Source organism: Nyctibius grandis, chromosome Z (genome assembly GCF_013368605.1).
Source record: "Nyctibius grandis isolate bNycGra1 chromosome Z, bNycGra1.pri, whole genome shotgun sequence".
Classification (NCBI taxonomy): Eukaryota; Metazoa; Chordata; class Aves; order Nyctibiiformes; family Nyctibiidae; genus Nyctibius; species Nyctibius grandis.
Window position 1 is genome coordinate 27,026,625 of NC_090695.1, and position 16,074 is coordinate 27,042,698.

The 16,074-nt window shown below is 39.9% G+C and overlaps 1 protein-coding gene across 1 annotated transcript in view; it reads right to left on the reverse strand.

Annotated features, from left to right (window-relative positions):
* The window catches only part of FCHO2 (FCH and mu domain containing endocytic adaptor 2), a 92,508-nt gene extending 90,748 nt beyond the window's left edge, over positions 1–1,760 (reverse strand). Inside the window, exon 1 of the mRNA XM_068422374.1 lies at positions 1,605–1,760. Coding sequence (XP_068278475.1) covers positions 1,605–1,634 — 30 coding nt within the window. The 5' untranslated portion in view covers positions 1,635–1,760. The remainder of the gene's footprint in view (positions 1–1,604) is intronic.
* Between the last annotated feature and the right edge of the window lie 14,314 nt (positions 1,761–16,074).

Below are 16,074 nucleotides of genomic sequence, written 5' to 3' on the forward strand. Positions count from 1 at the left end.
TCTGTAAAGCAGAAAGAGAATGGGAAGTTTGGGTAAATGTCTACTACCTCATATTTGCTCGTAGCATTTGCGAAGACACAGACAGGGAAACAGAATGTATGGGAATGGCCCACCGCCTTCACTAATTTAACAAAATTATTGACTTACTAACAAAATAAAATACAACTGATCAAACAGTTAAATGAATGTACCATAATACATAATGTAGTTAAAATAGAAAAGTGTTTAATTTCAGCTGAGATAGCTGAATAAAAAACTTATATTTTATTTTAATCCAAGGAGGAGATAGTAACTTTTCCAATGAAAATGCAACTTTTTATATTAATTTTTTATCTTTCATTAGATAAAATTACGTTTCCTCATACTTATATGCTTATATGCTTATATGCTTAATACTGTTCTCCCACACTGAGGCTTCAAATTAAGCAGATTTGTATGACAAGAGAGCAAATCTAATATCTTGTTTCATTAAATTTTAATATTCTGTTGAAAGCAAAACTTAAAGAGTCAAAATTAAACACAATGCTGCAAACAAAACATGAAACCTGTCTTGAGCTATGCTTTATATTCAAGAATAGTACATTGTATTTGTGAAATCAGTTTTCCCTAAACATTAAGGATAACTGTTGCTTACACAGAAAAAGCAGACATCTAAAAGATATTTTCTCCTTTTTTTTTTGTTTCAATCTCAACAAATAACCATTTTTATGTTTCCCCTATTAGTTGGTACAGACGCACATTAAAAATTAAACATGCAAAGAAGCAGCAACGTCCTAAACAGCCTGATGATTACAAGAACACTTACTTTAATGTTTCAGACCAGGTACGGTCACAATGAAAACAACTTTCATTTCATGCGAGCTCAATAATAATCCAAATCCAAATTTTATTTTTTTTCCCCATATACATCTACCCACTTAAGAACATACGTATCTGCGCAGAGGTCACTGATAAATTGCGTTTCTCAGACGGGAAAGTCTGTGGTTCCCCCACCTGACTGCTGTTCAGGCTGTCCCTTCTTACATGCAGACAGACAGGTTATCAGTACAAAAGCATAGAGCCACAAGGCGCAGTTGCGTGATACAACTGTTTAAGTTGTTACAGTCGGTGCTATTCCCCCAAACAACTGCATTGTCCGGGAGGCTTAGCGAGGAGAGACGGGAGAGCAGCCCAAGCCACATCCCGGCACCACGGTGCCTGTCGGAGCACAACCCCCGAGCACAGGGTCTCCGTCACCCCTTGGCCCAGCGCCCCCACGGCCACCAGCAACCCCTCTCCCCCGCGAGCACCGCGCGCGGTCGGGGCCGGTCAGGCGGCCGTGGTCCCCTCGCCCCGCCGCGGGCTGCCTGGGCGAGGGCAGCGGCGGCGCAGGCAGGTACCCCGCTTCCCCCTCGGCCCAGGCCGGCCGAAGCGAGCCGCGGTGGACGCAGGGGGCGGCGGCTACCATACCCCCGCCGCGCCTCCCCGGGCAAGGCCCTGGCCCAGTCCCGGGGGGTGGCGCAAGAGCCGACGCTGCTCCCGCAGAGGGGACCCCGGCTGCACCGTGCCCTGCCCTGCCCGCTCCACCCGCGGCGCGGCGGAACCGGCCCGCGGCGCTTCCCTACCCAGAAGCTCTCCACGAAGTACGCCATCATCACCCCGCCGCCCCGGCCACCAGTGAGCCCGGCCTCAGCCGCCGAGACGCGACGGAGGAAACGGGCACCGCCGCGGAGCGCCGCCCTTCCCGTTACGGTGCAGCCAGCTCCCTCCACACGGCCCCACCGCCCCTCGCCCCGCGCATGCGCCCAGCCGCCACCGCCCACCGAGGCCGCTGAGCAGGCGCATAGTGTGTGTCAAGCCCTGTCGTCCTTCCCCGCTGGGAGGGGCATGCGCGGAGACGCGGCCACGCCGCCGCCGCCGGGCCTGGGGGCGACCCAGCCTTGGGGCGGGTCGGAGTGTCGCCTTCCCCGGCGCCCGCTGCCCCCTCGTAGCCGGCCGGGCGGAGAACCACCACCCACCGAGGGCGGGCAGGGCGTGGCGCTTCCGCTGCACCCCGCACATGGGCCAGCAACTCCAAGCCAGGGCGAATGGCGCGGTGCCATCTCCTGAGGGAGGAAACCCTGACCTGTAGGAATAAGAACATGGTTGCAGAGGGCAGACCTGGGAAGCTCGAGTAAAACTCCCTCATACGTATTTAGTAACCACTAGGGAACGGCTACGGTGAGGACGGCGATGCATGGAGGAGAAAAGATTCATGCTGTTTGAAGTGGCTTCACAACGAAGCATCATTCCAGCCAAGTAGGATAAGATCCTTCAAAGCAGGTGATGACTGGTCCTGCTAGGAACTTCGCCGATAAAGCATAGCGTACCCTCTCTACTGCTTCATCTCACAGGATTTTACAGTTCCGGTGGCATACTCCTGAAAACAGTGTTATTCATTGAAAACCAAAGAGGCTGGAGAAACTGTTCACTTCAAATCTTCATCTTCAATGACAGTTCAGTTTCCAGACCTTTCATTTACTTGATGTAGATTATTAGCCAGTGGGGGTGATGTTGATTGCTGGACCAGAACACAGAGCCACTCAAGTGCCATCTGTGGCCAGTCAGCTTTTTAGTGGTAGTACCTCAATATATTCTTTACGGCTGAGCCTGCACCACTGGGCTTTTTCTGGGACCCCAAAGAGTTCCTGTTCTACCTTAATGAGATTATTCATTGCCCAAGACAGCAGTTAGGTTTTCATTATTGACCAAAAATAGAGGGCCAGGTCTAAGCAGTGATGTGAGGGGCTGCAGCTCATTGTCCTATGCAAACGTGTGGTAAGCACTTTAACCAAACTTTGTGGTTTTGCCAGCACAAAGCTTTATCCAAGATACAAAAAGTAAGAAGCTGATATTCTATGCTGGGTATTCAAGGTCCTCCCTTCCACCTCATGGAAACCGTACCAGCTCTGGTTTGAAAAATCTCATCTGCCTCTACCTTAATACTGATGTTCTTTGGCCTTCGTTCTGTAAGATACTAGGTAAGGCATAGAGCACAACATTCAAGTCATCCCTGAGAACCTGATGAATTCACCAACTTATGTCAAATTTATGCTGATTAAAGACTTCCATGAAAGCTGTGAGAAACGAGCCTCAGTCTGAAACGCCAATTATAATTTTGGTTTATTGCAAAGCAAAGGCAAAACAGCGCTGGGCAGCACGGGGGGTAATCCCACCAAAGTCGTGCGCGCTTTTCACAGTAATTCATTTTGTATTTATGTGGTAAAGTGTTACATATTTATCATAATTTTAAGGATGCCTATACATATTCATGACTGTCCCGAAAAGGTGGTCTTTATTATAATGAGCCCCGGGAAATCATTTCCATAGTCTCCACCTTTAATTCCTCCTGGTTGCGCACGCACAGTTTCTCCTGGTGGTCGTGGGCCGGGGTCTCAGGGATGAAGGCTGTATGTCTTCCTCGCTGTGCACTTTTTACCCCAGCTGCAAAACCTGCTGAGATCAGCTTTCTTTTGACAGCAGTTATGTGATTTCCTTGACGAGTCCCTTCCTCCTATACATTCTACTCTGTCTTATCTTATGTTTTTCCTGTGGTTAGTAGTTAGTTCCTATCTAGGGTCTGAGACTATAGATATATAGCTTAAGCTAAACAATGGTCCTGATGGTCCTGTTATTAACCCTTAAGTGTTAGTTTCTCCTCATCACAGTGGCTTAGTATTTTGTGGTCACTTACTTATACATTGCCAAGAAGTCTCTACTTTTTCCTCTTTATTCTGACACGAGTCATTTTTCACTTCTCACAATCCCTCCCCCTTTTTTATTATCTCATTGACTCATGTCTTTCTTTCAAATTTGTTTAAAATTAAACTTATAGTTTCATCTTGGTTTGGTTCTGGTAACATCTTCCGTAGTACCATGATTTTATTAGCGTTTCCTTTGCTGACTTGTTTTGGATTTATAGGTATGCTCACAACCTGCATCCCTTGAACTACAGAAACAATCAATCGAATAAAACATAGAATCCTACATGGTAAAAAGATCAACCCTGCAACAGCACATAGTAGAAAGAATCCCACCTTGTTCCACCACGCCTTTCCTAATAGATTATCCCACCAGTTGCTGTCCAGCATTGATTCCCATTTTTGTACAGGTACATGAGCTGGTTTCCGGATACCTTTAGCTAATTCGGTTACAGCCTGTCTGTTATCATCAATTTGCACACAGCAATCTGAAGAATTAAATTTTCCACAGATTCCCCCTTCTTCAGCCAATAGATAGTCTATAGCAAGTTTGTTTTGATAAACTGCTGCTCTAGTTTGAGACTGTTGTTTCGTTATTAATTCCAAAGCCCGGGCAGTTTTATTGGTAATAATTTCTACTACAGCCTGTAACCGGATTATTCTATTTAACATGTAAATAGGGGTGCGATAACCCCAGCTTCCATCCTGAGCCCAAGGAGCCAGCCCATAGGTTTGAATAATTCTTTCAGGTGGCCATTCATCTTCCCCCCGTCTGGGCTCCTCCAGTGGCATCCCTCTTTCCCCTTTTTAGGGTGCCGAGGTCTTCACAGAGGGGGACACCTAATTTGGTTCCTTGTTGTAATGGTAATAAGAATAATCCTGGTTGAATTATTCCGATTGTACAACTTCCTTTCCAGTCTTTAGGTAGTTCGGTATATGCTCGTTTCCCGCATATCCAGAACATACCATCTGGGGCTCTCCAATTTATACTTGTATCACTTACATTGTTCCAGTATGTTCTCAAACTTTCTACTCCTTCAAAGGGGTTAGGTCTCTGTATTTTATTACACCAGAAGAGGCTGGAATCATTATCAATCGTACAGTCATCCTGATTCCTTAGTGACCAGTATCCCGAAGGCGTTTCTGGCCACCATGATTCACTGGAACCATTTGTAGTCTTTATTCTTTTACATGGGGTTTCTCCCATCCTTGTTTTGAATTTGTTTCCCACCCTCCTTATACATTCCTCCCCGATTACCTCTGAACTCAAGATCCAACCCTCCGGTCTATGTTCTCTGGAGATTTCAGTGTTATTCCATTTTAATATATCTGACACACATAGACTACTTCCTTTCCATGGCCATTCTTCGGTCATTAGGGCTCCCCCACAAATCCAACATTTACTTATGTTTAGTGCCTGGCTTATCCTTTCCATTAAGTCAATAAACAAGTTTTTCCCCGAACCAGGGAGTTGGAGTTCCCTTTCTAATTTCTCTTTTATTCCAGTGTACAAATCGCTATATTTGGGAAGGGAATTAGAGTGAACAAGTTCTTTCACTCGTGTTTTAATAATTTCCTCCTTTTTTTGGTCCTGGACACCACCACCGTCAGAAATGTCCCAATGTCCTGTTTTGGTAAAACAAATCCATTCTTCTCCCCTTTCTCACAAAAGCCACATAATTAGGAAAAATGTAGTTCAGACGTTTACAGAGCTATAGAATTTCACTAGGCAAAAATTACTAGTTAGGGCAAACAAGACAGCCAAATCTGTATTATTCTTATCAATGTAAGTCAGTGTGATTCATTCTGCATTACAAAATTTCAACTACCTTTACCAAAGATACTTTCATGAATGATGAACAATATCATTTTGGACTGGTATTACAGTCATGGGTTACTGACTGTAGCTTTAGTCCATCATGTCCTGTAGCTTCACGGTAAGTTTAGGAGTTCCTTTCTTTCTAGCAATGTTCTCCCAAAATTTCAGTGTATGCGAAGCTTGCTAAGTTGCTGATGCCAAGACAGAGAAAACTTCTGGACACCTTTCACAGTCAAGATTTCTCTAAAAGGCCCAAGACTGTTAGATCTGGATCTCTCTGATAATAGTAGTATGCATGTGTACCATAATTCTAAACAGTAACAACAGGCTATAGGATTACATTTAAGAAAAACTACTTTATGCATCTCTTTATTTGATACAAGTAAGCAGTCTGCATTATGATCTGAAGATAGATATGAACATTGTACTTTTTGCAGTGTGCATTGCTATCTGTAAGGATGTACACCAGGGCAAACAGTGAGATAAAAGCTGCATGATCAGTGCTGAAGATTTTTATTCCATAGAAGACAGAAAAATACATTTCACAGCAACAGATACTATGCTATGGTGGAAGGAGAGTTGGGTTCACTTCTACATTTCATAGAAAAGTTCCCATCTTCCATATTCTTAAAGCTATATAGTAATCCCTTATTTACTGCTACATCTAGATGTGAAGCAACTGCTGCAGTACTGCAGCAATCTACCAACACGCAAGTATCAAACCCATCCTCAGGTTTTCAACAACAGCTTTCCACAAAAGTTCGAGTGAAATGCAAAATCTTAGACCTGAACTTTAAGGCATCCTGCAGCATAGGTACAGTTATACAGAAAACCACTTTGATTGGGATGACGATCAGGATCAATAGTTACATTCTTAAGGCACACTGGAATTCCACACAATAAAATTAATGTCTTGGGAGTGAACTTTCTCTTGAACTCCATATACTGTCATCAAATGAGCTCTACTAGCAACAAAGGGCTGTTGTCAAACTTTACTGTCCTACATGCCAATCTTGTCACTTATCTTTTAAAGTAGCACATACTAAAAAATCGTTACACAGGACAGTCCTATTATCAGTGCTGCTTCTTTGAGACTGGCCTGGATAAGAAAATCCTAGATTACTTATTACCTTGCTTAATGTGCTGCTGGACATTACGTAGCAAGCATGACTGAAGAATCAGTTCATGTACTGTGCCAGTGCCATGGCAATATCCAGTTGCTGTTTCTACACTTTTTCAGTCATGCTTCTTGCATAATATCCAGCAGCAGGTATTAGCAGATACCAGTGCTCAATATCTTGCACTTGAATTTAAAATTCAGTGTAAAGAAGCATATGGAGGTGTCATGTGGAGGTGATTTTATGTGCTCGTTTGGCTATTATGTGTCAGTCAATATCCAGCCAGTTTATTAAGATCATTTTAGAAGGTGACAGACTCTCAGCTACACTTACATGAGATCTTGAGGTTATGAGACCAGCTAAATACAGTACTTAAAGGCAGAGATTGATGCTCGGTCATATTAAAAATGAACTGTTAGACATATTAGGAAAGGAACAGAGAACCTCATCCAGTGTGTAAGCCAGTGTGTGTGGGCACCTGCACCATGAATGCTGTACAGTACTGGTACCCCTTATCTTAAAAAAAAAAAAATCCCAAACATCCAACCCTCCCCCCCAATAAAAAACTCAACACCACAAACAAAAAAAACCCCCAAAACAAAAAACCTCAGAAGACTGAGATAAAAGCAACAAAAAAAGAATCCAGGATATGGGAACCAACATCCACCAAGTAAACTAGAATTCTTCAGGCTGGAAAAGAGATGACTGAGAAAGAATATGCTAGAGAGAACTCATAAGTAAGAATAGAGGAGATGAGTTAAAAATGAAAAATACATCTTAATGAAAGCACAAGCAGAGAATTCAGCTAAGCTAGAAGGAAGGGGAAATTGAACAAAGTTTCTAGGTTTCTCTAGATAGAGAAATCCGTAATGTATTACTAAATACAAAGACAGTATCACTTATTCTGGAAGCGCCTGATCTGCCAGTTAGTGAAGCCTGTGAGAATACTTTGCAATAGTATCATTTATAGTACTTTAATCTTATCCTCTTCCCTAGGTATTGGTTGCCCAGGACAGGATATGGGGTTAGGTAGACTTTGTTTGTCCCAGTACAATTGTTTTTTTTGTTCTCCAGGTGTAATGGGGGTGGACAGAAAGGAACATTATTTTGATAGCCATAACTACACTGTGAGCCTGTATAATAAAACAAACATTCCCATTGCATATTTTCAGAAGCTTTCATGGAAGATCCAAATAGTTTCCTGGTTTACTAATTTTTTAGTAGAGAGTTAAAAAAGGCAATTCCTCTCCCATTTTTGCCATTTACGTGAGTGTAAGTTTAAAAAAATGCAACAACAAACCTCAAAGGGAGGTTATGAAGAACTAAAGAGATTTCTTGGCTATACTAGTTAACAGTTATATTTCATGAATATAATCCTAATTTTTGAAAAACGATGCCATTTGTCATTAATGTGGGTTGCATACATGTGAAAGGAGGTATGTAGCTCAGAGTTCCCCTTTCAAAAAAAGCATCCCTGGTTCCGCAGTTTGCTCTCTGCAAATCTCAATTTACCCATCCTCCCGTATTTCCAGCTTCTGGTTTTATAAGTGTTAATATTATTTTCAACAATCAGTTCTTTTAAAGGCTGTAGATAATCCAAGATGTGGCATTATACACACTAAGTTGTTACTTGAAAGAACATGTCAAATATGATAATAAAGACACAGTGCATCTAGACTACAGACATTAATATGACTGAAAAATAAAGATTGTGTATTGTATTTTTTACCTATAGTAACTAAGTTAATATGCCTTATGTCTAAGCCATTTGAAAATGGATTATGAACTCTAGGTAAAATAACTGCATTGAATTATGAGTAAAACCCTTGATACATGAACCTACAACTGAATGCGCTACTATTTTAAGATGAAAAAAATAAAGAATTGCCAAAAATAATACTGATTATTACATTACTTAATGTCATAATGAACTGCCAAGGAGCCAGTTGATATTTAAAGCTTTTTATAAATTAAAAATGAGTAAGAAACTGATTAAGGTAAAAATACATAATCTAACATTGCACTCTATTTTTAGAGAGAACCTGAAGAAGCAGGTGGAGGTGGAGCCATTTTATATACCAGATATACATTTCATATACCAGATTGAGGATATGCCTTGAAAAATGCATTTTCTTTCTTTACTGTCCTTGTTAAAAGAACTACACAGAGAATCTTCATAGGTAAACAGTAATTTATACTGCCAATTGAGGTATGTTCCGAAGATTACGAGCACCAGGAGGAGATATAAAAAGCCAGAGCTGTTTACCACTGTGGTGGAGTAGAAAAGAGGGGGAAAAGGAAGACAGTGAATTGTTAGCTAAGTCCCTTTCAAGAGTCATTTAACTTTGCTAAGTACTGTCAGGTTACCTTATAGGATTTAAAAACCACTAGGATTATGTCCTAACCAAGCAATTGTACCTGAATACCTGTAGACATTACCCAGAAGTTCAATAATTCACTTGCTTATGACCTATACATTACCTTCATGACTAGACATTTATTGCAACCTTTTTGTACAAAAGGTGTAATGCAATCCTATAGAGAAAAGTTAAAGATAGAAAAGCTTAGGAAAAAAAATGTGGCTAGGAGAAAGAGATTATAAAGTTAGCAGCAAATACAGCTAACTTGAAATAATTTATTCAATGGGTATTGGGAATTCTCCAACACAATCTTAAGACAGGCTAGGCCCTTTTCTGAAATATATGCACAAACTCAGATTGTGGTCTGATGAGACCACCGGTGAGATTATGGCCTACATTACACTTCTGGGTAAGATGGATGTTTCTAACGTCTTTTCTGAGTTTAAGATAAATGAAAATACTTCTGCACAGACTTATAGATAGCCACATTTATAAGAGATCAACTGAATATTTTTCAATTTGGTGCAATACCTTATTGAAGTTCTTTCAAAGCTAATAATGATGTCTGTGTTCTGTTGAAGTTTTAACGGCAGTTTTCAACATCCTTGGAGTGATGTATTCCATTAGGCTGCATCATCTGACTCACTGTATACTTAAATGCATACTTCTATTGATCTAGTCACCAAGCGTGATCACATCCCATTCATTACTTCAATTACTTAAATTATGAACGCAACAGCATTGTTTCACAGTGAGTCACTTGGTGCCAATGCTCCACCTTTATTACTCTTCTGCTCTGTTGCTGCCAAAAGCATGTTTCATTAAATCAACCTTCAATCAAATGGAAGGATTAGAAAGCATTACTGAACATCAGTAATGACAAACTGGAATAGTTTAATGGCTGTAGATTCCATTTTGACTTATTCTAGTCACACTTCAGCCCTGCATGAAAAATTATATATTATATCTGATATATTCAGGAGGTGCATTACTACAGAAACACCATACTGAGTCTTTTCATCTATATTCTATGTAAGATAGGGAAACAACATCATAAATTATTACGCTGTAATACTATCAAGAATTCGGTTAGCTGAATTTATACTGTTGATGTATCAATATATTTGACATTGCATACATGTTTAGGCAAATGTATCAATGAACTTGAAGCAGCTTCTTATTTGAAGTCAATTAGTAAAAATAACCTAAATTAAAAAAGACTTAAGTATTTAAAGCATTGAATTCAATGAAAAGCAAACAGACCTGAAGTGTTTAGAAGAGCAAGCTCTCATTGTATAACTTCACTTAGTACCAAAGTGCTCCATAGTACCTGCCACAAAAGGAAGATGTGGTGTCCAGATAACAAAGATCTTCTCCACTCTGGTTATAATATACGACCGAAACAGAAAAGGTAACTGGTAGCAGAGAGGTCTGAAGATTACATAATAATAAGATTACATGGTATCTCAGGAAAGTATTCTTAGTACAGCATAGTGGAATAAGTGGTGCTTGTGTTCTTAATACCAACTGGCGGCCGGTCACTAGCGGTGTTCCCCAGGGCTCAGTTCTGGGGCCAGTGCTGTTCAATATCTTTATAGATGATCTAGATGTAGGGATTGAGTGCACCCTCAGCAAATTTGCAGATGACACCAAGTTGGGTGGGAGTGTTGATCTGCTGGAGGGTAGGAAGACCCTACAGAGGGATCTGGACAGGTTAGATAGATGGGCCGAGACCAACGGCATGAGGTTCAACAAGAACAAGTGCCGGGTCTTACACTTCGGCCACAACAACCCCATGCAGCTCTACAGGCTGGGGGAAGAGTGGTTAGAAAGCGGCCCGTGGAAAGAGACCTGGGGGTGGTGATCGACAGCCGGCTAAACATGAGCCAGCAGTGTGCCCAGGTGGCCAAGAAGGCCAATGGCATCCTGGCCTCTATTAGGAATAGTGTAGCCAGCCGGTCTAGGGAAGTGATTGTCCCTCTGTACTCAGCACTGGTGAGGCTGCTCCTTGAATACTGTGTCCAGTTCTGGGCTCTGCACTTCAAGAAAGATGTTGAGGTGTTGGAGCGAGTCCAGAGGAGGGCGACCAAGCTGGTGAAGGGTCTGGAGGGTATGACTTACAAGGAACGGCTGAGGGAGCTGGGGTTGTTTAGCCTGGAGAAGAGGAGGCTCAGAGGTGACCCTATTGCAGTCTACAACTACCTGAAGGGAGGTTGTAGTGAAGTGGGAGTCGGCCTCTTCTCCCAGGCAACTAGTGATAGGACAAGAGGACACAGCCTCAAGCTTCGCCAGGGGAGGTTCAGGTTGGACATTAGGAAGAATTTCTTCTCAGAAAGGGTTATTAGACATTGGAATGGGCTGCCCAGGGAGGTGGTGGAGTCACCATCTCTGGATGTGTTTAAGAAAAGACTGGACATGGCACTTAGTGCCGTGGTCTAGTTGACAGGGTGGTGTCAGGGCAACAGTTGGACTCGATGATCCCAGAGGTCTCTTCCAACCTGGTTGATTCTGTGATTCTGTAATTAAACCAAATACAGCTTATGATTATTACTATACTAACAAAGAGGAAGTGCAAAGGCTCGGGAATGAGTTTATGAAAGATAGTAAATGAAATAATGAAAGATATTAGTCTGGAGAGATTTTTTTAGCTGTCTAGGTAAGAAGCAGCTATTTGAAATATTGTGAAAGAGGCAAAATGATTTGGTTATACAGGTACTTAATGAGGATTGCATGTTAAAAATCAGAATGGCAGTATGAACAGGATAGGCAGTGAACAGTGAAGGGTTTGCATTTGGGCAGAAGTCATGCTATGTGAAAAAATTCTTACCTTTGTTTCTTCACAACATCCATAGCTATACATACTAGTGCTTACTAATGGCAGCCACCAGCTTGAGCAGCTGGAAGACAGACATGCACTTCATAGTGTCCTTATCACCTTGATAAAACTCTTAAAGCCTAAGTGCTGATGAAGGTGTGCAGACTTGTATTAGTAATGATTTAGAGAGCCTCCTGCCTGCACACACATCTAGTAACATCCTGTTATTTCTGCCAAATTTGAAATTAAGATACTGAGTTCATTTTTTTTTTAGAAGAAATAAAAGTAGCCAAGACGCCTATGGTTCTTAATCAGACAAACTAAACTCTGAGTTATTACATTGAGCAATTATTTGCCCAACAACCCTCTCTTAAACATTGCCATTTTACAGACCAAGAAACAGTTACACAGATGAGTGAGTGCTTGCAACAAACAAGAACTGTGGTCTAAGTTTCCAGCTAACTTCCTTCTGGTTTTGGCCCAAAGATGACAACAGTTTTGGTGTTTAAGGCCTTCAATAAGGAGGACGGGGATAAGCAAAACTAAAATTAGCTACATCTTCCTATGGCAGAGTAGTGGAGAAAGTGATGCAACTAGCCTAATCCCTTATGCTAAGGTATTTAAAGAATTAAAGAAAAAGAATACTTGAATTCTTACTTTGTGATGGGATTCACATGTTCTTCCAAAGTATTTCCAAAGCTAGAATGAAAAGGTGCAGATATTTACACACCTGGGGTTATTTTGGACATGGTTCAAAAATCTTTATTTGAACATATACATTTCAGAATGAAAAATGTATATGCAGAACAAAGATCATCATGTGTTCAGGAAAAAAAAAAACAGGTAAGATGTCTCAAAATTTTCTTTTGAGATAATGATTAAGTTAAAGGAAGACACTGAAAGATGCCTTGTGTCAAGATGCAGTTCTGGGAAGAAAAATACCACGTCAGAACGTAGTTGTAAAACAGTTTGCCTTTTTTTTTTGGTTGTTGCTAGTTTTTAAAGCAAATCCCTCTTTTTTTTTTTTTTAATGGTCTCATTCACTATGGTTTGAGTTTTTAAATTACAGAACACTTCAGTTTGTATATCTGCAAGCCACAGAATCCCCTCAAGAAGTCAACATGAATGTAAAGCTGAAAGACAGCTTGAGAAAACTGCAAACTAAATATGCCCTACATATAAGGACATTCCTTGACAATCATTTCAAGGTAAAAGGACTGGCAAATTAACATTGCTTCTCATTGTGTACAGTACTTTATCAGAGAAACAAAATTCTATTTGTCATTTGTATTAAGCACTGGGGGTGCAGAGAGAAATAATGGAAAATTAAAAAGTATTTATATCAGCTATAGTAATACTGCAGTAGTTACACATCCAAATTAACCTGTATGCTGTAAACACAGGGGAAGACTTTAAGTTCCCCTGTGTTTTTAATAGAGGAAATTTATGACTGTCCATTTTGCCCAGAGGCAATAAGAAAAGGAAAAATGGGTAAAACTGTCAGCTTAACATAAGGGGAGCGGGGAGGGCTATTTGAAAGAAAACAAAACTTCCCCTCATCCCCTCCCACACAGCCCCTGGTGCACTCAGCCAACAGGAACTGATCTCTCTGCTAATCATCTTGGTCTCTACACCCCTACACTGCTGTTAACAGCTATTCCATGGCCTTCTCCTCTTTCTGGAGGCAGAAATGAAAGTCCTTCATTAAGCAGACGTTCAGCTGAGTATGCATCAATTAATTTGTACTATAAAATTTACTAAAATAAGTAGTTATATCATAACAATGCATTTTATTGTATTTAATCATTACACTATAGAAGCTCTCTGTGCTAGATATATGTAATAGTCTAAATTGCCCACATGCTATTGACCAGCTGTTAAATATTGGAAATGAACATGAAATGTTCAAATAAACATGGGTGGATTTTGTCCAAAGAGCTACTACTGTTAGTGCCATACTTGCCTTTTAGAGACTTCTGTATCAGGAAGTTATATAAATGGAAGGACAGATCTTTAGTATTATCATGGTCCCCATAAAAGCTAGATAAAATTAGACTTAGACCACTGCAAGTTTTGGTTCAAAGTCTTGAACAACTTTAATTTATTTCTAGTTTACTCTTTTTTTTAATTCACATTATTGATAGCAAAAACAATAGGAACAATTTTTTTCTCCTTTCCCATTTGGTCAGACTTCGCAAGCATCAGCTGTTTCAAACAAAAATACAGTCAATGTACCAATTCTGAGTAGTAAAGCAGTTACCAGTTACCACCCAACAGGCATTAATTTCAGTTCACGTAAACCTCCTATTTCTACATTGATCTGCCCTCAAGCAGCATGAAGAATCTAAATTGAACTCACCTTAACTTATCCAAAGATCATTTTCTTTCAGAAAAAAAAATGAAAATCTTTATTCAAGAGACTCCAGAACTTACATGTGTGAACCAGAGGAGTGCACTACTGGGTCGGGCAAAACATAAATTGAACATGAAATTTTAATCTTTCATTAAAAATTGGAATGCAATATCTATATTTAAGCAACTTTATTAACATAGTCAAGCAGTGATTAACATTCACGTCTATTATGTCACATCATACAAATGTAAATACAAAATTACTACAGTACAATATATATTCTCTGCATGATCCAAAATATTTGGTGGCCCCAAAAACTCTTTAAAATTCAGCAGCTTATCAAAAATTAAAACCATATTCTATTTAAAATGAAGTTCTGTTAGCACATAGGCAGACTTCAAGAAATATCACTCAATTTAGTACAGTTTGAGAGGTTGCAGGAGGATATGTTTGAAGGAAACATTCCAACATTGTGGCAGATACAGAAACATCAGATTTAAAGCTTTCAAGCAAAACTTATACAACCTAAGTTGTCAGCAGAAAGATCCAGTCATCTTTCATTTTAAGCTATTTTGTATATTGCATCCAATTTAAAAGTTTAGAAGTGTTTAGTATTAGTAAGTCAGCCAACGTACAATATAACTACCTATTTCTTCCCATGAAAAAAGATAATATTACACTGGAGATTTCAACAGCCAAATGAACCTGCTTATACCCATCTTTTTTTCTAATCACTGTCCTCGCAAAAAACACCCAGGCCGTCTCAATTTTGTTTTGTAAGGAAATAGATACCTAAGGCAAAAGTAGCACAATAGAAGCAGCTTATAGAAAAATGATACTATACTGTAAGCGCTGAATTCTTCAAGATGTGGATTTGGCTTACTTAAAGTATACTGTAACACCACACAGGGATTCATCTTATAGAGCCATTTTAAAATTCCCTCATATAAGTACATTCAAGTGAGTAAGTATCCTTATTATTCTAGCAGAATATACTCTACAATGCAAGCAACAAAAGTACTCGCCTCAGTTTCCCCATTTAAAATGATAATCTAGAAGTGGCTTGCTCCAACCATTATGTGCAAAGAGCAAGCATCAGTGGCAGACAAAACAGTTTCTATTGGAGAAGAACACCTAGAAGACTGACGGATGCAAGTCATTCTGGAGAATGCATAGGTGAAATACACAGCTACTGATCAAGCTTTATTTATTCAGGATGAGGTTACTGGAAACACTTATGTAATACACAACAAATACGTATGCAAACCACATCAGTGTCTATATCTGAAATAACTGCAGAATGTTTTGCCATTTCACTGTAGAGCTTAACCTTTATCTAAGACAAAAAGTTACTCTTAGACCCTATATAGAGGTTTTATGCGTCCATCATCCTCATGAAAGAGACAGGACTGAAGCAATTAGTGTTACATTGCAACTTCTTTCATTGACAAAATCTAAACCAAACGATTTCAAATATAATGTTGCATTTAAAGCATTTTTCAAGAATTATTTCATTGTTTGAATATGGATGCATTCTCCTCAAGGGAAGAATGTTTTTGCACCTTATCTCTTAATACATTCAATATGAATAAAATAAGTGAAGCAAAAGTCATTATTGTCCCACAGTAGAAGGTTAATTTAGAGTAAGTTTAAGACAGAGGAGCTGCCTAAATGAAATACATAAACTGATATAATTAAGACACATTTTTATTAGCTTGTGTTCTGAACAAAAAGGGTACAAGAGTATTCACCTGAGATAAAGCTAGTATTTGAATATTTATGAGCAATGAGTTTCGCTTGAAGAAAGCCACTTGAAGTTTTAAAATATACATTTTACTATTATACAATATATGCAGTTTAAGTAATTAAGATTGATGCTAACATAAAACT